This window comes from Macaca mulatta, chromosome 18 (assembly GCF_049350105.2).
Source record: "Macaca mulatta isolate MMU2019108-1 chromosome 18, T2T-MMU8v2.0, whole genome shotgun sequence".
Classification (NCBI taxonomy): domain Eukaryota; kingdom Metazoa; phylum Chordata; class Mammalia; order Primates; family Cercopithecidae; genus Macaca; species Macaca mulatta.
Window position 1 is genome coordinate 41,550,844 of NC_133423.1, and position 25,365 is coordinate 41,576,208.

The following is a 25,365-nucleotide window of genomic DNA, read 5'->3' on the forward strand; positions in this document are numbered from 1 at the left end:
CTTTATAGTAATGCAAGAATATCCAAAAATACAGCCATAGGCAGAACTGTGGGGGAGGAAATTGGCCCTCTGAGGCCTCTCCACATCTCCTTCTCCCACCTGGCATTCATGAGTCTCCTACAGTTGGATTCTCTCAGCTCTGGTCTGGTTGTAGGTTTTGTCTACATACTTCCTAGAGCTCTTGTCCTCAGTTTAAGCAACAGCAAAGATGGACAAGCATCTCTGTACCTTAAATCTAAATTCCCAGGAGAGGGATTATGATTTGCTTAGCTGGGATCAGGTGTGCACCCTGGTCCAATCACTGTGGTGGGAGTGGGAGGGGTGATTGAGGAAGGTCACCACAGTACAAATCTGGATTCAGGGGCCTTCCCTGTGGGGTCAGAGGTGGGGTGTAGTATACTTTTCAGTTGATTTTTATTTTTAATGAGGAAGTGGGACCAGGTGTGGTGGCTCAGGCCTGTAATCCTAGCACTTTGGGGAGGCTGAAGCCTGAGGGCTGCTTGAGGCCAGGAGTTCAAGACCAGCTTGGGCAACATAGCAAGACTGTGTCTCTACAAAAAATACATTAGCTGGGTGTGGTGGCGGGTGCCTGTAGTCACAGCCTCTCAGGAGGCTGAAATAAGAGAATTGCTTGAGCCCAGGAGTTTGGGGCTACAGGGAGTCACTACACCTGGCCCTACTTGGTGACAGAGCAAGAACCTGTCTTTAAAAAAAGGGAGAGTAATAAGTGGATTTTCCACACTGTTTGATGTAGTGTGAAAACCCCAGAGATCACATAACATTGTCAGCATTATTAAGTTTGAATTCTGGATCCACCAATTACAATTGGTATATTCTTGTTCATTTTATTTTATTATTATTTTTTGAGAAGTGTCTCGCTCTGTTGCCCAGGCTGGAGTGCAGTGGCGCAATCTTAGTTCACTGCAACCTCTGCCTCCTGGGCTCAAGCAATCCTCTCACCTCAGCCTTCCAAGTAGCTGGGCCCACAGGCATGCACCACCAAACTCGGCTAATTTTTGTATTTTTTGTAGAGATGGGTTTCCCAGGATGGTCTTGAACTCCTGGCCTCAAGCAATTCGCCCGCCTTGGCCTCCCAAAGTGTTGGGATTACAGGTGTGAGCCACTGCACCTGGTCCTTGTTTATTTTAATTATTTATCAAACACTTACACAGTCATTCCTGGTATCCTTAGGGGCTTTTCTCCAAAACCTACAAGAATACCAAAATGTAGGATGCTGAAGTCACTGATGTAAAATGGCTTAGTTTTCTCCTATAACCTAGCATATCCTCCATATACTTTAAATAATCTCTAGACTACTTATAATAATTTAATACAGTGGAAATGCTATGACAATAGTTGTTATACTCTGTTTTTTGTTTGTTTGTTTGTTTTAGTTTTTTTTTTCTTTTTATGAGACAGGGTCCCATTCTGTCACCCAGGCTGGAGTGCAGTGGCGCCATCTTGGCTCAGTGTAGCTAACCTCTGCCTCTTGGGCTCAAGCCATCCTCTCACCTCAGCCTCCCGAGTAGTTAGGACTACAGCCATGCACCACCACACCTGGTTAATTATTGTGTTTTTTGTAGAGACGAGTTTTTGCCATGTTGGCCAGGCTGGTCTCAAACTCCTGGGCTCAAGTGAACCACCCGCCTCAGCCTTCGAAGTGCTGGAATTACAGACGAGCCACTGTGCCTGGCCTGCATTTTTTATTTGAATTTTTAAATTGTTTTATTACTATTTTTTATCCCAAATATTTTTGATCCATTGTTGGTTGTGGATGAGAAGGGCCAACTGCTAAGCATTTTCTACATACCTAACACTGTATTGGTCCAAGTGCTTTACATGTTTAAACGTCTTTAACCGTCATAGTAATGCTATAAGATAGATAACGTTATTATCCCCATTTTACCAATGAGGGAACTAAGGCATAGAAAGGTTCAGTAACTTGCCCCAGGTCTCACAGCTAGTAACTGGTAGAGCTGGTATTCTAGTCCGGCCTGTCTGACTCTATCATCCTTGCTCCAAACTCCTGTGTTTGCTGACCTTGGACAAATTACTCTGTGCCTCAGGTTCCTCATTTGTAAAATGAGTATAATAACCTATCTCTCCAATTGTGGGAATTAAAGTGGAACAGGACATGTAAAGTTCTGGAACCCCTGGTCAGGGTTCTCCAGAGAAACAGAATCAATAAGATATATGTGTATATATAGATATAGATAATAGATATAGATATATGCACACAAATATATACACACATTTCTTTTAATTTAAATTTAAATTTTAAGTCCCACGGTACATGTCAAGATGTACAGGTTTGTTACACAGGTAAACGTGTGCCATGGTGGTTTGCTGCACCTATCAACCCATCACCTAGGTATTAAGCCGAACATGCGTTAGCTATTTATCCTAATACCCTCCCTCCCCTGAGCCACGCCCCAACAGGCCCCAGTGTGTGTTGTTCCCCTCTTGTGTCCACGTGTTCTCATTGTTCAGCTCCCACTTATAAGTGACAACATACGGTGTACACACATATCTTACTGATTCCTTAAAATATATATTCCTTAAAATATAATTCCTTAAATATACTTCTCTCTGTGTGTATATATGTTCCTAATAATTATACTTAATTCCTTAAAATTAAGTAAGAGAGAAACATATTTTAAGGAATTATAGAGGCTGGCAAGTTTGAAGTCTTCGGGGTAGGCCAGCAGCTGGAGATCCAGGGAAGAGCCAATGGTCCTTGGACGTTTAAGTCAGAAGGCTGTCTGCAGACAGAGTTCCTTTTTGCTTGGGAGAGGTCATTTTTTGTTCTATTTAGGCCTTCCATCGATTAGGAGGGGCCCACTTGTGTTATTTAGGGCTATCATTTATATAAAGTCTCACTGATTTAAATGTTAGTTTCATCCAAAAACATCCTCACAAAAATATTCAGAATAATGTTTGGCTGGGCATGGTAGCCCAGCCAAATTGACACGTAAAATCACACCCTCTAATCATACCCATGGGGAGCCTACATGGGAGGAGTCTGACCTTTTTCTTCCTTCCCACCACCAGGGCCCCCAGGAACCCAGCTGCACATGTCTCTTGGAATCTTCCAAAGTTTGGAGCTGTCACCTGGCTCAGCCCAGCTGTTGACATCTTCATCTTTTTTTTTTTCCTGAGACAGAGTCTTACTCTGTCACCCAGGCTGCAGTGCAGTGGTGCGATCTCGGCTCACTACAACCTCCGCCTCCCTGGTTCAAGCGATTCTCCTGCCTCAGCCTCCTGAGTAGCTGGGATTATAGGCATGGGCCACCACGCCTGACTGATGTTTGTACTTTTAGTAGAGACGGGGTTTCACTATGTTGGCCAGGCTGGTCTCAAACTCCTGACCTCAAGTAATCTGCCCGCCTTGGCCTCCCAAAGTGCTGGGATTACAGGCGTGAGCTACTGTGCCTGGCAAACATCTTCATCTCTTAACCGTGCTTCTTTGTGGAGCCATTTCTCAGGCAGCTGCACAGCCACAGAGCTCCCTTGGCCTCAGAACTCCAAAGCCCTCAGTTTCACGTTACAGTGCAGCTCTGGGGTGGTTGGAGATGATTGCTGTTCACAGCAATCCATCATGCATGTAGCACTATTGCCCCCGTGGTAATAACCACGCTGACAGAATGAGCAGTGAGCTAGCTTGCACATTTGTTGACAGGTTCAGCTTTCATAAGCAGACCATGATTTAATAAGAAATGGAATCTCAGGTGTTAGTTCTACTCTGTCTCAGCATGTATGCTTCTATTATTATGTTTTAATAATGCTACACATGCTTAAAAATGTGTAGGCACGTGTACCAAATAAGATCTCTATTATAAATAGCTGTGTTGCCTCAATTTTGCTGTAATGCTCACATAAGATAAACTCACATGACTTCAGAATTGCAAAAGACACAAATATATTCAATGTCACTGTGCGGTAAAGGGTTAAGTTGGTGGGCCCTGCTTGCTCAAACACTGCACATTTCAAAGAAAGGCCTGTGTTTAGGAGGACAGGTTCTCGATTGGCCTCTGGGAGATAACCTCTGAGCCCTCGGAATAGACAGCCTGATAAGAGTGTTTTTCTTGTGTGTACCCGAGTCCCTGGGCCATGCTGTATCAGTGTGACCTCTGGGGGCTGGAGACTGAGTAGGTCACGTAGGCACTGCATGGCTATCTTTGACCATCCCCATAGAAACCCTGGACTCCAAGGCTCAGGTGACATTTCTGGTTTGGCAATACTACCCACATCGTTGCTGGGAGAATTAAGCACATCTTCACGCAATTCTATTGGGAGAGGACACCTGGAGGCTTAGATGTGGCTTCTCCTGGAGGTTGCTCATGTGCCTTTTCCCTTTGCTGATTCTGATCTCTTTTCATGGTAATAATCATAACCGTGAGTATACCAGCTTTTCTGTCTTGTGAGTCCTTCTAGTGAATCATGAAGCCTAAGGTGGTCTTAGGGATCCTCAAGACAGTCACTGGGCTGAGGGTTCTGAGGTCGGGAGCAGTGGTGGAGAAGCAACTTTTGGGAATGTCAGCAGCAGGAAATCAATAATGATGGGCCATGGAGGGCTCACCAGGTGGGGAGCGCTGAAGGTCTCCTAGTTGCACCTCAGAGATCTTATATATTTGTCCCATTTTCCCATGTGAATGATAAAATCCTCTGGGGGCGGGTCCTTCTCCTACCTCTTTATCCCCCGTAGTGCCTAGTGCAGTGCCCTGCAATGCAGGTGGTACCTGCCCAGATCCCCTGCAGCAGGGAGTGTACCCATCATCCAGCTGCTCTGGGTTGTGGCTGCTAAATGGCTCGCAGCTGCCTCTAGAGTTGCTCTTGGCTGAATAAGTTCTGTTCCCTCGCCCCACCCTCCCCAGCTGGCAGCCATGACTGGATGATATGGTGGCACCAAAGGCCAGCCTCTTTTCTCAAGGTGGCCCCACTCTACAGTGCAATTGAGGCTCCAGAGCTCTTGGTGGGACCAGACTGAAGCTGGTCTGTAGCCTGGACCACATGCCTGCTGAGATCCCCCTGGTCTAGGAAGGGGAAATACAGGAAGCTGATACTCTGTTGGTCTCTTATATCCCCCACTTCCTAGAGCATTCCTGCAGTGAATCACTGCCCCCCAAATGCCCATCTCAGACACTGATTTTAGGGAACCAACTCAAGACAACAATGGCCAAACTCTGATGGCCATTGCAACCCCACAGTCATATTTTGACACTATCAGTGGAGTGGAAAACTCACAGTATGGCTCACAGCGTCCTTGTTTCTGAATTTCTCAATGTTTAAAGCTCTACCTTAGTATTGAGCCCTTGAATTATAGGAGAGAAGATGTAAACCATTTTCGTGTACCTGTGAGCAGTTCTGGGAGACAGGATGAAGCAATTGTTGAAGACACGGTCTTGCTGTCAGCCACACACTTGCGTTATTCCTATGCTCCCTGTTTCCCACTACAGAGCCTGTATGTTGGGTAGGTGCACTGAAGGGCCAACATGAGCCCATTGCAAGGGCCTTGAGACTGGTCTCACTCCAATCTCGAGATGGCTCTTTTTGGTTTCTGATGGAAACGGAGCCATTCACTACTAATGAAATGGAGTGTGGCCCAGAGTTTAGCAGAGCTGCCTGGTGGGAGTACTGTGTCACGGAGCCTTGAGCCATGGGTTCAGTCCCCTAGTGGGTTGTGCTTGGTTTCCTGATTATGGATTGGACTCAGCCCTGCCACATTGTCACTCTTATGTGTGCCACTAGGCACTAACAGGCATCAAGGCATAGGAGTGTTCAGATACTGGTGAGTCAAGAATGTGCAGAGCCAGGGAGAACATCAGTGTAGACTAAGTAATTTCAATTCTGAGATCTCAGGTGTCAACATCTAGAAGGGTTCTCAGTGAAGTTTTTAATGTAATTGAATGAGGTGAAATTCACACCTCAAGGACCAAAATGGCCCTCAAGTCAGGCAAGAGCACACAACTCTTTCACTTAAGCCCCAGGCCTACTAGCAGGCTCTGACACAAAGACCCCACTGGTTTGACACCAACACTTCTCAACCATGGCTGGGATTGCTAATCCCAAAGTTGATTAGTGAGACTATTGGTAGGAAACTGATGGTACACTTGGGGTGTGTGGGAGATTGAAAAGAAAAGCCACGCATCACTGAAAGCCAGTTTTTATTCTTATAGGGAAGAAGGGAGGGCCAGGAAGAGTTGAGAAAACCCAAGCCAGGGCAAGGAGTGTGTTGCCAGCACTAAGCAGCTGTTCTCTGCTTGGGTCCTGGACCTGCTTCCTATTAAATCCCACTGTTGACACCTGTCGGTACTCTACCAATATCCATTTGGCCCTCACCTTTCTCTGTGTGCCAGCCCAACTCCCATCTGTCAGCACCTGTGGCCTTTTGCCTATGGCCTTCTTTTTTTTTTTTTTTTTTTTTTTTTATTTCAAGACAGAGTCCCACTCTGTCGTCCAGGCTGGAGTGCAGTGGTGCGATCTCAGCTCACTGCAATCTCCGCCTCCCAGGTTCAAGTGATTCTTTTGCCTCAACCTCTGGAGTAGCTGGGATTACAGGCATGTGCCACCATGCCCAGCTAAGTTTTTTGTATTTTTGGTAGAGACGGGGTTTTGCCGTTTTGGCCAGGCTGGTCTCCAACTCCTGACCTCAGGTGATCCACCTGCCTCGGCTTCCCAAAGTGTTGGGATTACAGGTGTGAACCACCATGCCTGGTCCTGTGGCCTTTTTCTAGCCACTGGAGCCCATTCTGCTGCAGTGCAGGGCAGGCCAGAGGTGCTGGGGAGGTAGCATCCCAGGAGAGCAGTCCTCAACCCAGGCCTGGCTGCAGTGGGACATCTTGCAGGTGTGTGTTGCACTCTGCCTCCTGGAGCTCCCCGCCAGGACACAGCTACAGTTCCCCACAGCAGGAGCTTGCACTGTTTATTGCTTCCTTCTCTTCCCTGTCACCTCCCCACTACCCTCTCAGTGTTTCCTCACCCACGGCCTTGCACTTGAATCCATATCTCAGGGTTTGCGCTGAAGGAAATCAAACTAAGCCAGTGCCCTGTTGTCTTTTCTTTGTTTCCTTACTACACAGATCAGGCCCCAAGCTAGGCAGAACTGTCTGGAGGGGCAGAAAGCCATTACTAAGGGCAGCCCTGGGGCTCCAGGCATCCAGAGGCTCAGGGCTCCAGCACCCAGGCAAAGAGGTGAGCACAGCATAGGGCCTATGATGGCCTGGTTCCTGCCTTTGTGGTCTGTCTGTCCTCATCCTCAGGGCTGATTTTATTCCTCCAAGTTTCAGTCCCAGCGTCTGTATCCCAGTTAGGTTGAATGAGACGAGTTTATCCTGGAAAGACTATCTGGGCTCTAGTTCTAGCTCTGCCACTAACTGTGTGGCTTTGGGCAAATTACTTTGCTGCTCTGGCTTTCAGTCTACCTATCAGCAAAATAAGGCGGTTGGATTAGATGATCTGTAAATGCCCATCTACAATTTTTATATTCATTGAATAATGAATGAAGACAGGACTATTACCCAGGCAGGTATTCCTGGGCTTTCTCAGTGGTTCAGTCTCAATGAAGAGAAGATGCTCCTCGACATACCCTTCCTACAGTTTGACTCATGACCAAGCAGTTGGGGACATCAGACATTTTCCCTCTCCATGTGGAGCTTACTAGTTCAATCGAGAACCACAGCTTTCAAGTTGAGCTTTTGCCTGTTCTAACCATCCCAGCAAAAAGCCTGGTTTCTAATTATGGTCGTAACCTCTGGCATAATGTCCCCTCAGCCTCAGCTCAAGTAGGATGGTTCCCACACTTTTAGAAACTTCTCACTAGCAAACGAAGACATTTCTCTAAAGAATGGAAAGTAAATGTGGATGTGTAATGAGAGAATCATGTCATGAAAATAGGATGTGTAATTAGAAAACGTCATGGAAATGTGGCATTTCTGAATTGGAATGTCAGTGGCTAGAAAAGACAAGGCAAGTTGTGTACTTATTCACAAAGACGTGGAGGCCACATAGCATCTTACACAAGGGGTGAGCAAACTTTTTCTGGAGAGGGCCAGGTAATAAATGTCTTAGACTTTGTGGACCATGAGGTTTCTGTTGCAACTGCTCAACTCTGTAGAATGGAGGCAGCCATATAGATGAGGGCCAAGACTAGGTTGAGGGCCAGTGAGTCACACTTGTGTTGGGCACAAAATTCAAGGGTGCCAAAAACCTCAGTAACCAAGATAAATATTTGAATGCAATATTTAGAAAATATTATTGCAGAAAGTCCATGATATAAAATATCACAATTAAAAGTAAAGACAGAAGCCTGGTGTGGTGGCTCATGCCTGTAATCCCAGCACTTTGGGAGGCCGAGGTAGACAGATCACTTGAAGTCAGGAGTTCAAGACCAGCCTGGCCAACATGGTAAAACCCCGTCTCTATTAAAACTACAAAAGTTAGCTGGGCATTGGGGGGTGGGGCGCCTGTAATCCCAGCTACTCAGGAGACTGAGCCAGGAGAATCGCTTGAACCTGGGAGGCAGGTTACAGTGAGCTGAGATTGTGCCACTGCACTCCAGCTTGGGTGACAGAGCAAGACTCCATCTCAATAAATAAATAAATAAAAATAAAGACAGGATCAGACAATATGTAAATGAATGAGCGTAGCTATGTTCCAATATAACCACTTGGCCTGGAGGCCATAGTTTGCTGATCCCTATGTTATCACATAGGGTAGACCTGGGACCCTCCCAACAGAAGTTTTCATCTTAGAATCAGGTGGCTGGATGAGGTTATGAACTATTTCCTTTAGGGTGCCCTCTTTCCTCCTTTTTCGGTCCTCCTTCCTCTTTGGTGCTGTTTGCTGTTTGTGCTTCTCGATTCCCTCTCTCCACACTCCATTTCCTACATTCTAGCAGCCCAGGACTCACATTGGGCTTCAAGTCTTCTCCGATATAAAATTTCAACCAGGTCTCTGGCCTGGCTCTGGCCTCCCTTCACCTGCATCCACTCAGCATGGCCACTCTCAGCAGACACTTTGGAAATAATCTGATAATTGGCTTAACAGGCTGCTCCTCTTAGCTCAGGTGCATTTCAACAGTAGAAAGTTATTTTAGCCAAAAGACCCGTATTGTTTAAGGGTCAACTGTATTTGTTGAATTACAAATGAAGACTAACAGTTTAATATTACAAAGGGGTCGACTTCAGATGGATGGGATCTCAGGCATCTGTGAGGGGTAGCGCGGGTGGGAATTTTTAGGTGGTTGGTTCCCCCCAATCTCATGATGTTTGCAACTTTCGTGACTAGAGGAGAGAACCAGCACCGGACAGAAGGTTTGGAGTTAGCTCCAAGATATAGTTTGAAATTCACAATATGGACACCAGGCCTCACCAGGTGATTCTGGAATCACCTCCTGATTACCAGTTTCTGTAGATTATCCCCTCCCCAGTCCTTCCCTCACCCCCAAATACAGTGGCCTTCATGGGCGCAGGCAGAAGCCAGCTAGCTCTTAGCACTCTCAAAGACAGGATCAGATAGTACATAAATGAATAATAAATAAACAAATCTGTGTTCCAATAAAACTTTATTTGGCCTGACCTGATCAAGTTTAATAATGTTTAATAGATTTTTTTAAAAACATGAGTAGTTATAACAATACCTCTGTAATAACAGTTATATATGAACTCCTGGTCAAGGCCAGCAGCTTGTTCCTTTACCAAAAAAGTAAAGCCGCCCTCTGAGGACAAAATGGCACATGAGGAGTGGTGTACATTTTTTTCTTAAAGAAAAAACAAAAAATAACAAAACCCAAACACTTCCTATTTACATATTCTCCATTTAAAAATTGGTCAGTGTGAGTAATTGTTTTTAAATATAAGTTTCTAATGTGTTGCAGGTTTCCATGTACAAAGTATAGTTTGCTGATTAGCTTTAAGGTGCTGTGATGTGAGGATGAATGCAGCCCAAGACCAAGACTGGGGGAATCCTCTACCTACAGACCGGCTGGACTTCCTGTGGGTATCTTTGGGAGTGTTGGGGGAAGAGAAGGAGCTGAACACCAGTGGCAGTGTTTCTGGGGACCAGATAGGGGCTGTCAGTGTCCCCACCCCATGCTTCTGCAGAGGGCCTGTGTCTACACACCATTACCCCATGCTGTGTGTGTGAGCACACAGGTTTGCATTCACCAAACTCACTTTAGCCTACACTATGAGGGGCATTGCTACTTTGAGTCCCTTCCTTTGTCATGAGGTCTCCATGCTGGTGCCTGACCCCTAAGAGCCCTTGCTGTTGACAGCCCTCCTTTCATACCTTCCTGGATTCCTTGCCCCCAAGGTCACGTGCTCTCCAACACATTTCTGTAGGGTCTGCTCTTTGTCAAGGCTACATGGATGATCAAACTCAGGAAAGTATCGATGAGGGATGGTGGGTTCCATGTGAAACCTTCTCTCCTAACACATTTTCTCTATGGCAGAACCTCACTGCTGTCCTCCAAATGAGCAGTTTGTGTAGAGAACATTAGTCCCGAGGTAGGTCTGGAGAGGAGCTGTTGGGGGGTGGGGGGGGGCGCAGGGTGTGGGGTGAAGGGGGAGTGCTGGCAGGGAGGTTGGAGCGATTCTTGGAATTGCTGCCTTCAACCTCACTGGGGTAGGACGCCCACAGGGGAACGAGGGCTGTCTTTGCGTGTGTCAGGAAAGTGCATAGGGAGTGCTGAGGGGGTGTGCACAGGCCTGGGAGAAGGGCTGATTTTACCCACAGACCCCAGACTGTTCTGACCTGAAAGGAAGATTTCAGACCGTGCAGGGGTGAGGCAAATACAGGGGTGCGACAGATGAAAACATTTAAGTACTTGGGGAGCCAGGAAAGTATGCTTGGTGACTCGGAGAAACAAACTGGTTCAGTTTCCAGTTTCAGAATACGAGAAACATTGCTCTGAATAAAAGAACATCGAATGGTAATGGACAGGGAAGAAACATCTCAGATCAAGTTTCTAAGCAAAAAGCCAGAACGACCCCAACAGAGGAAGACATTCTATAATGGACAGACCCTGGCCTGGGGGCCAGGAGACTGGGATTTAAAGCTGGTCCTCACACTAAGCCTGTGATCTTAAGAAGTATCTCTTGGTCTCTGGGCCTAATTGCCTTTCCTCAGCTGTCAGTTGAGGCTAGTTGGGCCAGGTGGTTTCGGAGCTACCTCTGCAAGATTTCTCTGCATCCTGTCACCCAGGTGGGGCCCGCAGACTGCTGTCTAAGGCTATTTCTTCCCTGTGCACCACACGTGGTCTCCCCTTTGCTGGGAAAGTGATCAACCCCCAAGCCAGGGTCCTGTTCAAACCCGCTCCTAGAGGTTAAAGGCTAGTTATTAAGGCAGTTTAAGAAATGGACATTCCTCTCGCTCCTCGGATCCTTCACGCGTCCTGCTAACCCCAAGGCAGCAGAGAGGGGCAGGAAGGGCTGCCAGCCCCAGCTTTCTCTGGGGGCCTCCTGCTCTGCGGGGACTGGAGCGGCCCCTCCGCCCTCACCACCTTTCTTTGGAGAAGGCCTCGGTCTGCACGAGGTCGCCAGGGTGCTCGGGGATACACGCACCATTGAGGTCGCCCAGTTTATTGTCCGGTAGGTCCTCCGGCTTGGTGCAGAGCTTCAGGGCGCGGGAGATGAACACGTCCAGGTCGAACTGGGGGCTGGCGCCACCGTCCACCGGGGCCGGGCGGCCGGGGGGCGAGGCAGACAGGCGGTGTTCGGGGTCGTCGGCGGGCGGGCTGGCGTGCTCGGGGCCGCCCTGTGTGCTCTTGACCCACTGCGCGATCTCCAGAAAGAGGCTGGCCGGCTCGTCCTCGCGCGCCCCGGTGTCCGTCGACCCCGTGGCCGTGGGGGGCGCGCCGGCCGCCTGTTTCCAGTGCGATAGGTCCAGGATGAGCTTGGGCTCCGAGTAGTGGTGCGGCTTGTTGTCGCGCCACAGCAGCTTGTCCAGGTAGGACGGCGACCCCACCTTGTAGTCGCAGGAGCGCCCGTAGTCTGCCTCGAAGGCGCGCTCCATGGACGAGTGTGACTGCTCTAGGAAGCGCTCGGAGCTGCTGTGCGATTCCTTGCGCGGGTCCACCTGCACGTCCTCTGCCAGCGGCGCCGAACCCGCGCGCGGGTCGCGCTGCACCTCGCTGGCGTCCTGGCACCGGTCTGGCCGCCACTCCAGGTCCGACGACAGGCTCACAGGGTACCTGCAAGGGTACAAACGGAGGCGGTGATTGGACGTCCGAGCCGGGTGGCTTCCGGGAGGGAGCCAAGCCCTCTAATCCCTGTTTGCCACTCACACACCTGCCTTCCATTCCTTCCCGATCCCCCCTGCCTCCGACCCCCATCCCTCAAGGTGGGAGGGTGATGGGACAGGTAATGGCGAGCCTTGAGGGCTCAGCTGGGGGCATAGGTTGTTCGGCTTAACTCTTGTGTTCTTTTGTACGCATTCAAAACCCTGCAGATATTTCCCGCGCACCTACTGTGCGCCAAGCACTCACTGTTCTAGATATTACTGAGTACAGCAGTGAACAAAACAAATGTCCCTGTCCTCATGGAACTTTCCAGCGGATCCACCTGTGTAATGCTTCTCAAATGCTGATGGATGCACGAATCACCTGCGGGTCTTGCTAAAATGCAGATTTTGATTCTGTAAATCTGAGATGGGGCCTGAGATTCTAACAAGCTCCCAGCTGCTCTGATGCTGCTGGGCCTTGGACCCACATTTTGAGGAGCAAGGCTCCAGTGAGTGCGTCTCAACCCTGGATCAGATTAGAGTCACATAGGGGAATTAAAAATAAAATAGCATGCCTGCCTCACTGCTTCCCTGCGCCAATTCTGATTGAGTAGGTCTAGGGTAGGACCCTGCATCAGCATGTTTTGAAGACCCCCCGGGTGATTCTAAGGTACAGCCAGGGCTGGGAACCCCTGCCCTGGTGGATCTGGTTGGGGGCTCCATAGCACCTTGCATTGATGCAGGGTAGGTGGGACCTACAGAAAGGTTACAGACACCCTCCGGAGAAGCTGAAGATCTTTGGCATTCTGCCCTGTTCGACTGCCCTGCAGCCATGGAGAGTGAAGTCAGCTAGCCAAGAGCAAATGAAGGGCAGATGGGCAGACAGGCGGGCCACCAGCTACGGCGGAGCCCTCCCTTCCTTGTGCAGGTGCTCTACGTAGAACCCTGGGGTTGTGGGGCAGGCAGGGAGCACAGAGAACATCAGCCTGCAGCCAGCTACTCCCTGAGCAGGCCCAACAGATAGACCAAGGAGAGGGAGGTTCGGCTGTGTGGGGCTAGACCTGGCAGCTGCAGCCCACAGAGTGTGAATGGAGAGGCATAGGAAGGCCTCAGCACTGCCCACCTCCCAGTGACGCTGCTAGGGCAGGAATCGCTCCTCGAGCTGAACCCTGCCTCCTCGATTGAGTGGCCTTGGGCAGAGATTTCCAGGAGTAAGAGTGTGAAGGCCCTGACCCTTGGCTGCTCTATTCCAAGTGCCAAACATACATTATCTGTAGTCTTCATAGTAACCCTGTGGACTTTGTGTTATCACCCCCACTTTACAGCTGGGAAAATAGCATTCCAAGAGGGTAAGTAGCTTGCCCACAGCAGCAAGATCCTTTGTCATCCTCTTCCCTCAGGCAGGTGTGATGGGAAAGGTCGGGAGCACAGGTGCACCAGGTTTAGGGGTGGTCAGTGTGAACAGGCAGCAACAAATCATGTGACAGTTTTTTCTGGCAAAACCCTACGCCACAGTTGCAGAAGGTATAGGATGACTCTCACTGAGCCAATGCTCTTTGTCCCAAGGCTCTCCGGAGGAAGGGGAAGGGGCCCCAGGAACCACAGTCAAGGGCAGGCCTGCCCCGGGGGTGGCAGAAGACAGAGTGAGTCTTCATTAATCTCTCTTTGTTGGCAGTGCTTGAAAACAACAATTGACAACAACAAGCCAGCAAACCTGTCCAAAAATAGCAGCGTTGCCCTGGCCCTCCCTCGGTGCCTCCTTAATCTGAAACCCGTCATCTGTCAAATGACTCAAAAGGAGAAATTGCTCATCTGTCACTTATGTAACTAGCTGTCACATTCCCACGGCAGTGGGACTCCCAGTTAGGCCCCCTCAAAGTCCTAGCTGCTTGAGCCCTCGACTGCTGTTTCTAAACTGAGCAGCTACCAGCACTCCCTCCCAGAATTAGCAGATGGTGACACCCAAATGTTTAGTTGCCTGATCTAAGAACGTCAGAACAGGAGAAGATCTAAGAGATCATTACGTGCCTAGGCAGAAATTGTTTAAAAATACATCTTCTACCCAGCGCTGATTCACTGGTAGTGGCTTCCAGGGACACTTGTTGAGGATTCTGTAGCCAAGCCCAGTTTAGCAGGAAATGGTCCTATAACTGCTTAGCAGCATCTGACATGGCTGCAGATTGCAGAGAGGCTCATCAGGGGCGTGACACGATGCCAGTCTCTTAACCTAGGAGCTGTAGTTTCCTTGTGTGTCAGTGAGCAATAATAATGCAGCCCCCGTCAGTGGCATTTTTTTTTGACAGGGTCTCACTTTGCAACCTCAAACTTCTGGGCTCAAGGGATTCCCCAGCCTCAGCCTTCCCAGTGTCTGGGACTACAGCCGTGTGCCCCCATACCTGGCTAATTTAAAAAATTGTAGAGATGGGGTCTGACTTTGTTTCCCAGACTGGTCTGGAACTCCTGGCCTTAAGCGATCCTCCTGCCTTGGCCTCCTAAAATGCTGGGATTACAGGTGTGAGCCACCACACCTGGTCTTTAATGGCACTTTCAAGAGTTACCGACGTGAAACATGAGAAAGCGTTTTGCAATGGTAATCTCTGCTTTGTTTTTTTGACTTGCATTGTTGCAGTTTAGTTTTCAAGGGCAAGTTCCCAGGCTGCTAGAAGTGAGCTCCTACCATGGTGCTCACTAAATCCTTGGGGAGCACTGTATTGAACCCCCTGTTCAGTAGACTCAGGGTGGTGAGGGAAGCTGGGGATGTTGCACAAAGGAAAGCCCCGGACCCACACATGCAGCTCACACTGGTCATTTACCAGCAGTGTCTGGGGACAAGAGAAAGGCAGGAAGCTAAGCTGGAGAAGTAGCCCAATGAGCTATGCAACTTGGGAGACAGAGGGAAAGGTCATGGAGGATGAGGCAAAATAGAAATGGGAGGACAGGGAAATGTGGGCTCTGGAACCCAGGGCTGTGAGCACCTGGAACTGCACGTGTCCCAGTTGGACAGCTGGCTCTGGTTAGCGGCCATCAGCACGATGTCATCGATCTCATCCTCAATGCGGAAGGGGTGTTGCGAGGTGGGCTCATCCTCAGGGCACGAGTATGGGCTCATGTAGGGGTGCTGCAGCCCCATCTCAGCTGTTAGGCGATCCATGGGGTTAAAGGTCAGGATCTTCTCCAGAAAGTCGATGGCTGCAGGGAGCAAAGCCGGACATGAAAGTCATTTGTTGCCCTTGTCGAGCTCAGAAGGAGGTTCCTCAGCATGGTGACATTCTGTGCTGGTGTCTGTGCTTCTGCATTTGTTAAAAGGTTTTTAGCCATTTTCTTTCTCAAGACCCTTGCCACAATCCAGTGACAAAGATAAAGCAGATGCTGCCTTCTAGATTTTGCAAATGAATTAAACAGACTCAGAGAATCAAGTGACTTGCTCAAGGTCCAGCCTCAGCCTGGGTTTCTCCAGAGACAGAACCAGAGACAAGGCTTGGGGTTGTAGGTAGTTTATGTGGTGGGGGATCCCAGCAAGCACAGGTGGGGGAGTGAGGGGGAACCAGAAGAAGGCACACTCATGACAGGTTACTCCTGTGGGCACCTGGGATCCTCCAGAGATGGTGTGGGCCACACTCAGAGGTGGTTCCCCTTGTGGGGCAGGGAAGCTGGGATATTTATACACCAACTTCCCTTTGTCATGGCTTTTAAGGGGCTGCTGGCATGGGATGGAGGAGCCTGCTCCTGAGGAAGCCCTGAGACAGGAGTGCCAGGTGCAGCAGTAAAAAGCCTTACTGAGAAAGGTGAATGCGGTGGTCAAGGGGTGGGACAGGGTCTCCACAGCCCAGAGCTCCTGGGTCCGAATCCAGAGCTCTTCCTACCATATGCTGCCCCTGAAAGTTCAACAAAGGCAGACAGCCTTGATGGATGGATAGATATTACAGATACTGAACAACCAGGCTGAATTCCCCTGCTCTGCCAAGCAGTAGTCCTTTCATGGCTGGATCAAGGGGGAGTTCTGGGCAGTGGGAACCTGGGGAAGGGAAGGGACATTCAGAAGCCTTGTATGAGAGGCTGCTAACCAGCATGAATGTATACCAAGATTCAGCAGATAGCAGCTCTGCACACAGGCACTCGTGGCCCCTTCCCTTGAGCAGGGCTGGGTACCCTGGGAGCTCTGCTCTTGGAACTCTGCCCCGGGTTATCTCAGGGCAAGGTCTAGCCTAGAAGTTTGAATTCCTTCTCAGCATTGGCATCTCTGGAGGTCTGCTTAAATCATGATTTGGCTCCTCATGTTGCAGCCCACATGGAGAGGGAGAAATGGAGCTGAGCTCAAGGCCCAGGCTGCCCATCCTCCGAGGGCTCCCTGGTGGGCCTCAGCCTGCACCACTAACCTGCCCCTCACACCAGCCCTGGATCTCTTTGTAAGAAAATTCATCAGTGATTCAGGAAATCGATGGATTCAGAAGGTCACTGGCCTCCCAGGAGGACGCAGTGCTGCAGTGTAACTCTAGATCCCCAAATTAGTTAAGCAGCAATAACTCTGATCACCCTCAATAGTCTGATGCTCAGTGTGTTTCTGGGTCTGAAGTTGCAAACTTAAAAGAGGATCTGCCTCACAAATTCCTAGGACTGGAAGAATCGGGCAGTCTAGTGCGGGGCCCAGCTTCAAGTCTGGGCAAGTCTTTGTCTCTTTGGGCCTCTGGCCCTTTTTTTGGCCCCAGCTATGACTTGACCTTTTGACAAGGAAATGAGAAAATTAAAGCTCTAAAGATTGAGGCGCAGGCAGTATCATCTTTAAAAGAGATGAGTACCACCACTGGGGCAGTGGCTCACATCCGTAATCCCAGGACTTTGGGAGGCCAAGGAAGGAGGATTGCTTGAGCCTAGGAGTCTGAGATCACCCTGGACTTGTTTCTAGCAAGACAAGTAGTAGTTGGCAAGGTGGGCCAGTAGTGGGTTGTCTCTACAAAAAAAAATTATTTGTTAGCCAGCCAAAGTGGCACACGCCTGTGGTCCCAGCTACTCAGGAGACTGAGGTGAGAGGATCACTTGAGCCCTCGAGGCTGAGGTTGTAGTGAGCCATGATTGTACCACTGCAGTCCAGCCTGTGTGACAAGCGAGACCCTGTTACAAAAGAAAAAAAGTCAAGTACCAACCCCAGAGCTGTTCCACAGACTCCATCATGGATGAAAATCTGCTGGAGGTCCTCCTGCAGGTGCCCAGATACTTCTGGGAAGCCCAAACACTAGGGAATTCTTTTTTTTTTTTTTTTTTTTTTTTTTTTGGAGACAGGGTCTCACTCCTGCTGCCCAGGTTGAAGGGTTGAAGTGCAGTAACGCAAATATGACTCACTGCAGCCTCAACTTTCCAGGTTCAGGTGATCCTCCTGCCTCAGGCTTCCAAGAAGCTGAGACTATAGGCATGTGCCACCATGCCCAGCTAATTTGTTGTATTTTTGGTGGAGACGGGGTCTCCCTATGTTGCCCAGGCTGGCCTGAAACTCCTGGGCTCAAGAGATCCACCTGCCTCAGCCTCCCAAAGTGCTGGAATTACAGGTGTAAGCCACCACACCTGGCCCAGAAAATTCTTCCTTTTATCAAACTTAAATCTCCCTGCTTTAACTTGTACCCTGGGGCCTACCTCTGCCTTCAGTGGTTCCCCCAAAGCAGCATGTCCTCTCTGTCCCATGATTTCCCTTCTCCTGTTTCAAGGCAGCAGTCATGTCCCATGTGACACCCTCATCCTGGCACCCTGCTGGCCTGCCTTTCCCGGCCCCTCCTGCAGTGAGAGATGACTGTGTGCCTGGGGCTGATGGAATGGGGGTGGAAGTGCTGTGTGTACCCCACTTCCAGGCCTGACCCAGAAAAACCTCCTGCAAGAGTCTCTGCTCTCTCTTCCCCTGGCTTTGGCTGGAAGGGAATGCCCAAGGTGACCTTGAAAGCCACCTGCTGAAGATGGCAGACTTGATGGCCTGGGTCCCGGGCACAGCCACTCATCCTCCCCTGCCCATCCACATTCCCAACTCTGCCTGGATGTGAGGTAAACAATGAATAAACCGTAAGTGGGTTAAACCACGGAGATTTCAGTGTTACCTGCTACCGTACAAGCTTCACCTTAACTCCTAAGCCGCTGCCCCTCGGAAACTCCTCCCTAGGCTCACCCACCCCAGATGTTTTTAAGGCATTTCTTAGATAATGAAGCTTCTGTACAATCTTGTCACTTTCCTCTGGCCCGGTGGATTCCAAACAGCTGCTCAGAGTCGCAGGGGTTCTGGAAGGGTTCTCGGGAGCATGTCTGGAGACTGAGAGGCAGGTGGGCAGGACACTGGGCCCCTCAATCCTACTTCATCCAGAGCCCGCCTTTCACCTGTGCCGCACCTGAGTTTTTGTCACCAGATTTATCACCTTTGGTCTATTTCTGTCCTGTAATAAATGGAGCGCAGAACTGAATGCCCCCAGTGTGGTCTTGAGGCCTGCCTCCCTTGTTCTGCACCTGTCACGAGATGGCCATTTCGGTTGCTGAGGGATGCTGTCACCTAGACTGAGTCTCCTGAGCCTCTGAGAGCTAGAGCCAGCTAGAGCCTTTTGCCTCTTCCCAGGCCTGCTGGGCCTTGAATATACAGCAGAGGGAGTGAGCCTGAGGACCGAAGGGCCTTGTCTGAGGCCACACAGCTCATCACTGGTGGAATGGGACCCAGGTCTTGCCCTCAGGCTGAGGAAGCACCTGTTCTTTGCACCACACCATGCCTTCCAGGACAAAAACATAAGGGAGGATGAAGGAAAGAGAGGGAGGAAGGCAAGCAAGGAAGACGAGAAGCAAAAGGAAGCAGAAACAAGGGTAGAACACTCATGACTACCCAATGGACTCCTGAGGCCCAGCATCCACAGCTTGGAAGTAGTTAGGGCAAAGGCCCACTGGCAGGGGAGCCTTGACTTTTATTTCCAAGGACCATGCTTTGCCCTTTTGGAAGGAGACCTGCCTGCCCCCTACCCCACAAGGTGGAGCCGAGCTCATCCTCCCGGGACACTTGTCCTGGTTGCCAGGCTCAGGTACCTTCGCTGTTCACTTCAGGGAGCAGTTTGCGCAGAGGCCTCTTCACCTCCCAGGTGCTGCTGACGAAGGAAGGCATCACCCTGAGCAGCTCGTCCTTGTCTTCCTCCCGGATTACAGGGATGGTCTCCAGGATGAGCTGCATCTGCTCCAGCTCATGGGCCCCTGGGGAGGGAATGCCAGATGGTTAAGTGTGCTGCCCAAGGGGCTGTGGTGTGCAGTAGCCCGAAAGCAGTGCCAGGTGTTCTGGGAGGAACAACACAGGGCAGTGGGGCAGCACTGGGTTGGGACCGGGGTTCTGGTCTTCATTTGCTGCACAACTGTGGGCAGGTGGCTGACATCTCTGGGGCTTGGCTTTGTTAAAAGTAGAAAGAAGGGATTGAATCTGGTGGTCTGCAAGTCCCCATCTAAGCCCCTAGCATTCTATTCTCATACAGACCAGCTGGATGTAAGTCAGCACTGAAGAATGTGAACAGCCTGGCTCAAGGTCTTCCAAGCAACTGCCCATAGGCCTCTCTGCACAATCTTTACTAGGATGGGGAAGGAAACAATTTTAAGGCTAGGAATGAGCCATAACTTTTGGTTTCCAATTAAGAGATTCCATCTAGGAAACTCTCAAGAGAAAAACAAATCAGGAATAACAAATCGGGTTTGGGATGTGTCTTGAGCACATGGCCTCTGTGCTCCTTGGGAGAAGGAAGACAGGCTATGCCAGGTTTTCAAGGGAACTTTGGTGGGACAGGATGGACTCAAGCATTCATTTATTCACTTATTCCATAAATAGTTATTTATTGAGCACCTTCTCCAGGCCAGGCATCGTGCTGGATGCTGGGAATGGGTGAGGCATAGTTCTCATTCATGAGAAGCTTCAGTCTTTGTCTCAGAAACTCAACTCATCTCCCACACCCAGGCAACCATTGGCCACAGTATGGCATTTCTGGCATTGGACAGATGGGTCTCCTTGCTGTCCTCCTCTGACCTCCACGCTGTTCTTCTGTTACTTCCATTTTCTCTTTTTTGATTGAGTTGCCTTTCCACTTAACTCTGCTAGGTTAAAACCTCAGCCATACCTCTCCTTCCTCGAGAAGTCGCCCCTGCCCATCCAGCTGCACAGAGGGCCCTCCCCTTGCCATGAATTCCCATGGGATTCCAGTCTTCCAGATGTTGGTGGCCTAGGATGAGGACTGTCCCAGGTCACCCCACAGTTCCCTGTATGGCACTAAGCACATGTGAATACTGACTGAGGAAGTGCCCGCAGCCTCAAGCTCTCTCCTGAAGAGGTCCTTTTGGCCTCTCCCTGCAGTGGACTCATTGGGTCGGTTCAGGGCTCTGGAAGCCCCCTGTCGGGTCCTGTCTCCAAATGTGTACTCCACACCACTCACCAGTGGACCATGAGGTCAATGTGATCAAGCTGCAGACAGAGGTGGTGGGACCTTGCTCCCAAGCCCCTGACCCCTCTCCTGTGTGACACACAAACTAGTAATACACAACCTTCTGCTTGGAGTAGCTTCTTCAACCATGGGGGTGGGGGAGGGCAGAGAATGAACCTCTTTCGCTTGTCTGCTCCTGCCTGAGATCAATGGTGTCATATGAGAGGCAGTCAGTGGGGCCTCCCTGGCAATCCATGGCCTGGGGCAGAAAGCAGGAGCTTTGGTGGCAGACATCCCTGGAGGCAGACCTAGCTTCCCCACATTCTCCCTATCCACCCCTTGTGGAATGAGGATGATTATTTATACTTGGAATGAGTATTATAAGGAGTCGAGTGCGTTGGTAGATGAAGGCTCCTGGGGAAATACCTGGCCTCTAGCAGATGTTTAATAGCTCTTGACTTCCTTTGCTTCTAGGTGTGGGGAAAAGCAACTTTGAGAGAAGCTGATGAAATAATTCCACCTTGGAGATTTATGTCCTAGTCATCCCTGAGTGATTCTTTGTGACAGATGTCACTTGGGGGAGGCATCTTAACACTGAGTCTACTAAGCCACCACTGAAAATGGGAGAAGGTGTGAAGCATGGAGAAGGATACTATGGTTGATGTCCCTTTCCTACTGAAAGAAAGTCCTTTCCATGTCACACCAGCTATTGCCTTCCCTGCCTCTCTTGCAACAAGGGGAGGCCATGTGATTCAATCAAACAGGGACAGGAATCTCCTGGAAGGACTTCTGGGGAAGATGTTCCTCCCTGGTAAGAGAGAAATGTGAGGAGAGCTGTCTTGCTGCCCTGGCTGACCCCTCCCTACCTTTCTTCATTGGACACTTCTGCGTGAGAACCTGAAAGTGACTGCAACCATCTCATGACCACAGACAGTGAGCCTGAAGATGAGAAGCCAGTAGACTGTGGATTATACAGCCTCGTCTGGGCTCTCAGTGAGTCACCTGCCTGCTGTGGCACGGAGAAGCCCAGCTCTTCTCCGTCTGGCCTGAAGGTTGTCAGCCTGATGGAAGGGCAGCTGGAGCAGAGCCCTGTGAGCTGAGGGCTCAAGGCCAGGAGAACGGAGGCAGCCAGGCACCTGTGACCCAGATTGTGGTTACACGGCCAGGGATATTGAGCCATCCAGGGTTTAGGGGCTATGGCTGGAGCGGGAAGAATCTTTGAGTCAGAGTCCAGGGCGAGACCTCCCTCCCACCTGTTCCCCCTTTCTCCCCTGCCTTGAATTGGCTGGAAAATATGGAACTGGGAGGTCTGTGCAATTTCAGCTGGAACAATAAGATAGCAGGATGGTTCACCCTGGGCACAGATGGGTTCACTGTGTATTGTTTTTTTCGTTTTTGCTCTTTTGTGTCCCCCACTGAACCATCAGACTTTTGAGGACAGAGACTATGTCTTACTTAGTCTGTATCTCCAGCACGTGGTCAAGGATCCACCCAAAGCACAAAATCCACCAGAGGGAAAACTGTAGGGGCTCCTGAGAGTCCAGGGGGCAAATGAAAACATTTGTACTCAGGGCCTAAATGCTTGGACATAAGCCCTAACTTCACCTTCATCTGACTTTCCTGCCATTGTTTTTATTTTACCTTTTTCATTTTCTTTTTTTTGTTTGTTTGTTTTGTTCTGAGACGGAATCTCGTTTTGCCGCCCAGGCTGGAGAGCAGTGGCATGATCTCGGCTCAATGGAACCTCCACCTTCCTGGTTCAAGCAGTTCCCCTGCCTCAGCCTCCCAAGTAGCTGGGATTACAGGTGCAAGATCATGCCTTTGCACTCCAGCCTGGGAGACAGCACGAGACTCTGTCTCAAAACAAAAACAAAACAAAATAAAGACTTTCTTAGCTATTCAGACATGGCTTAGTCTTAAAGTCCTGCCAGTGTTCCCTTAGAAAGGCCACTGTTAGCCACTTCTTCTCTGAGCTCATTTTCCCATCCTGAAACGGGGGGTGGATGAAAATTCTTTGAGTAAGTGACAGCAGCATTTAGGGCTGAGGGTGGAAACTTGGGAAGGGTTGAGGGACACAGTACAGAGGAAGTAGAACTCATGGCAGGTGAGAAGCAACTGAGGGGGACTTGCCAGCAAGGGAGGAGGAGACCCAGGGAGCAGAGGGTTTCAAGAAGGAGGTGATGATCGTCACTGACTACTGCTACAGGATGAGGCTGAAATGCATTCCCTGGATTAAGAACAGGGCAGTCTGGGTGGGAACAGCTTCAGACAGATGGAGGGGGAGTAAGCCACACTGCAGTGAGGAGAGAATGGAAGAGAGAGAGTGAAGAGAACAAGTGCTCCTCCAAGCAAAGAGGGAGAGAGTGAGAATGAGTATGAAGTGCAATGGGAGCACCAAGAAGGATGACTCATGCCCTGGGGAGTTAGGAGAGACATCATGGAGGGCAAGACATAAGCTGGGTTTTGAAGGTTCAATAGGAGTTTTCTAAGCAGAGAAGGGGGTCTTTGTGCCAAGGTGAACAAAAAAAAGATTAGGAAAACAGTGGGTCACTTGGTGTGGCCAAAGGACAGGAAACAGTGGCAGGGAGGGAGGAGGAAGGGGCTAAAAATGTAGGGTGGATGTGTTTGCAGCCATCAGTCTCAAGATGTTTGAATAGAAGTGTGTCTAAGTCCATTCAGGCTGCCATAACAAAGTACCATAGACTAGGTGGCATATAAACAACATTTATTTCTCACAGTTATAGAGGCTGGAAAATTCAAGATTAAGGAGCTGGCAGATTCGGTTTCTGGTGAGAGGCCCATTCCTCACAGATGATGCCGTCTCAGTGTATCCTTACACAGTGGAAGGGGCAAACAAGCTCCCTCGGGCCTCTTTTACAAGGGCACTAATCCCATTCATGAGGGCTCCATCCTCATGACCTAATCACCTTCCAAAGGCTCCACCTCCTAATAGTATCACCTTGGGGGTTAGGATTTCAACATGTGAATGTTAGGGGAACACAAGCATTTAGGTCATAGCAAAGTAGTTATTTGATTGCAAAAACTTCTGTGCTCAAAAGGCTATTATTAGCCTCTCCAGTATTTTTGCCCGACAATATAATAGGGTGCCTCCGAATAGTGTCATAAAAGCCACAGAAGTAATTTCAGCAAAAGATGAGCATGTTTTGTGATTGCAAGTGTTTAGCCCTCAGTTCCCCTTTCTATGGAACGACACCAGATGAGAAGGAAGGTGGCATAGTTAGCAACTCACCAGCAAAGAGCATTCTCCCCGTAAGCATCTCAGCCAGGATGCAGCCGGCGGCCCACATGTCGATGGCTTTGGTGTAGTTATTGGGGGAGAGGAGCAGTCGTGGGGAGCGGTACCATTTTGTTACCAACCCCTCTGACAGATAACCCTGAAAGACAAAATTTCTGGTCCCACTGATCAGTCATTTTTGGATACCCTTCCTCCCACGCCTCTTCCAGTTTCCCCTCCCATGAAACAGACCTCTTTCAGGGTCCCTTTCATTCTTGCTCCTTTCCCATTGATCTTGAAGGAGCATAAGTGAACAGAGGTCTGGTTAGAGGGACTGGGCCTGGTTTGTGGGGTTCAGATGCTTTGGTGAGAGAATCTTATGAGAGCTGAGGGTTCTCCCTTGTAGAAAGGAATTCAGGTTATCAATATTTTAGAAGAAATGATTTCCCACCCCAACTTGATGTAACTCTGCCCTCGTTTAGTAAGAAGATGGGTAAACAGGAGCCCTGCTCAAGTTTATTCCTGCCAGCAACAGAGTAACCATGAGACACTGGCATTTTCTTTATCCAGCAGATGAATCTCAGAAGTAGCCATATGCTTGAACTCAAGCTGGTTGCTTTGACACTGAAGATTAGAATTAATGCTGCCACAAAGCCAGGCACGAGGCTCCTGGCTGAGAACAGATAAGGCCACCTTCATAATGGATGCAGGAAAATGCTATGTGGAATCAGCCCTGAACAACAAAGTGGACACAGCTTTTATTGGTCCATGAGATTCTGGGAGTTCAACCTAGTGTCTTTTGCGGGGATAAATGTTCTAGCTGATTTTGCCCACGGCTCAGTGATTCGTAGTCTGAGATGGACTCCCTTCTTACGGTATATAGTGAGGACATATACCCATATATGATTTAGGAAAATATACCCAGGGAATTTAGAAATTGTTTTCTACATAATTCAGAAAACTGGGCCAAGAGTGACATCTGGGCAATGTCCATTTGAATTCCCTAGTACAGTCTTTCTAAAGTAAGAAAAAAAATGTATAGATCCATTGGGGGTTAAGGCATGACAGTTAGGACCAAGGAGATCCAATGGGAGATTCCAGGGATGGTCTTTTAGTTCACAGTTTAGCATCTGCACTTTCCTTTCTACTGATGCGGAAGCATCACATCACAGTCTCAGGTTAAAGCAGATGAAAAGTTAAGAAGCCTAGGACCCAGGAGTTTTTGACCCATTAATCTGAAATCCTTTCATTTGTTCAGCAAAGATTTATTAAATGTCTAAAACCTGTGGAAAGCCCTGAATAAGGACAGCAGTTTCCTCCCCTCTGTGGCACATATTTCCTCTGAGTAGAGCCTCAAACTGGTAGAAGGAAAGAGGAAAAGCAGAAGACACCCTTCAGCCGGAAATAACTAGAGCGTCCCATGGCCTGGCCTCAATAGTCTCACCAAAATGAACTCCTTAGAATTTGTAGGATGTGCCCTCTTCTTCTGTCCTTTGAGCATTTGCC

The 25,365-nt window shown here is 49.4% G+C and overlaps 1 protein-coding gene across 5 annotated transcripts in view; it reads right to left on the reverse strand.

Moving 5' to 3' along the window:
• Window positions 1–9,545: 9,545 nt before the first annotated feature.
• Window positions 9,546–25,365, reverse strand: part of MAPK4 (mitogen-activated protein kinase 4) — a 177,394-nt gene continuing 161,574 nt past the window's right edge. For 4 of the 5 annotated variants that reach the window (XM_077974588.1, XM_015121918.3, XM_015121917.3 and 1 more), the window contains exons 3-6: window positions 23,875–24,019; window positions 19,258–19,419; window positions 15,195–15,408; window positions 9,546–12,190 (exon numbers count right to left, since the gene is read on the reverse strand). In XM_077974588.1, the coding sequence (XP_077830714.1) occupies window positions 11,494–12,190; window positions 15,195–15,408; window positions 19,258–19,419; window positions 23,875–24,019 (1,218 nt within the window). In that variant the 3' untranslated portion in view covers window positions 9,546–11,493. 5 annotated transcript variants of the gene reach the window in all.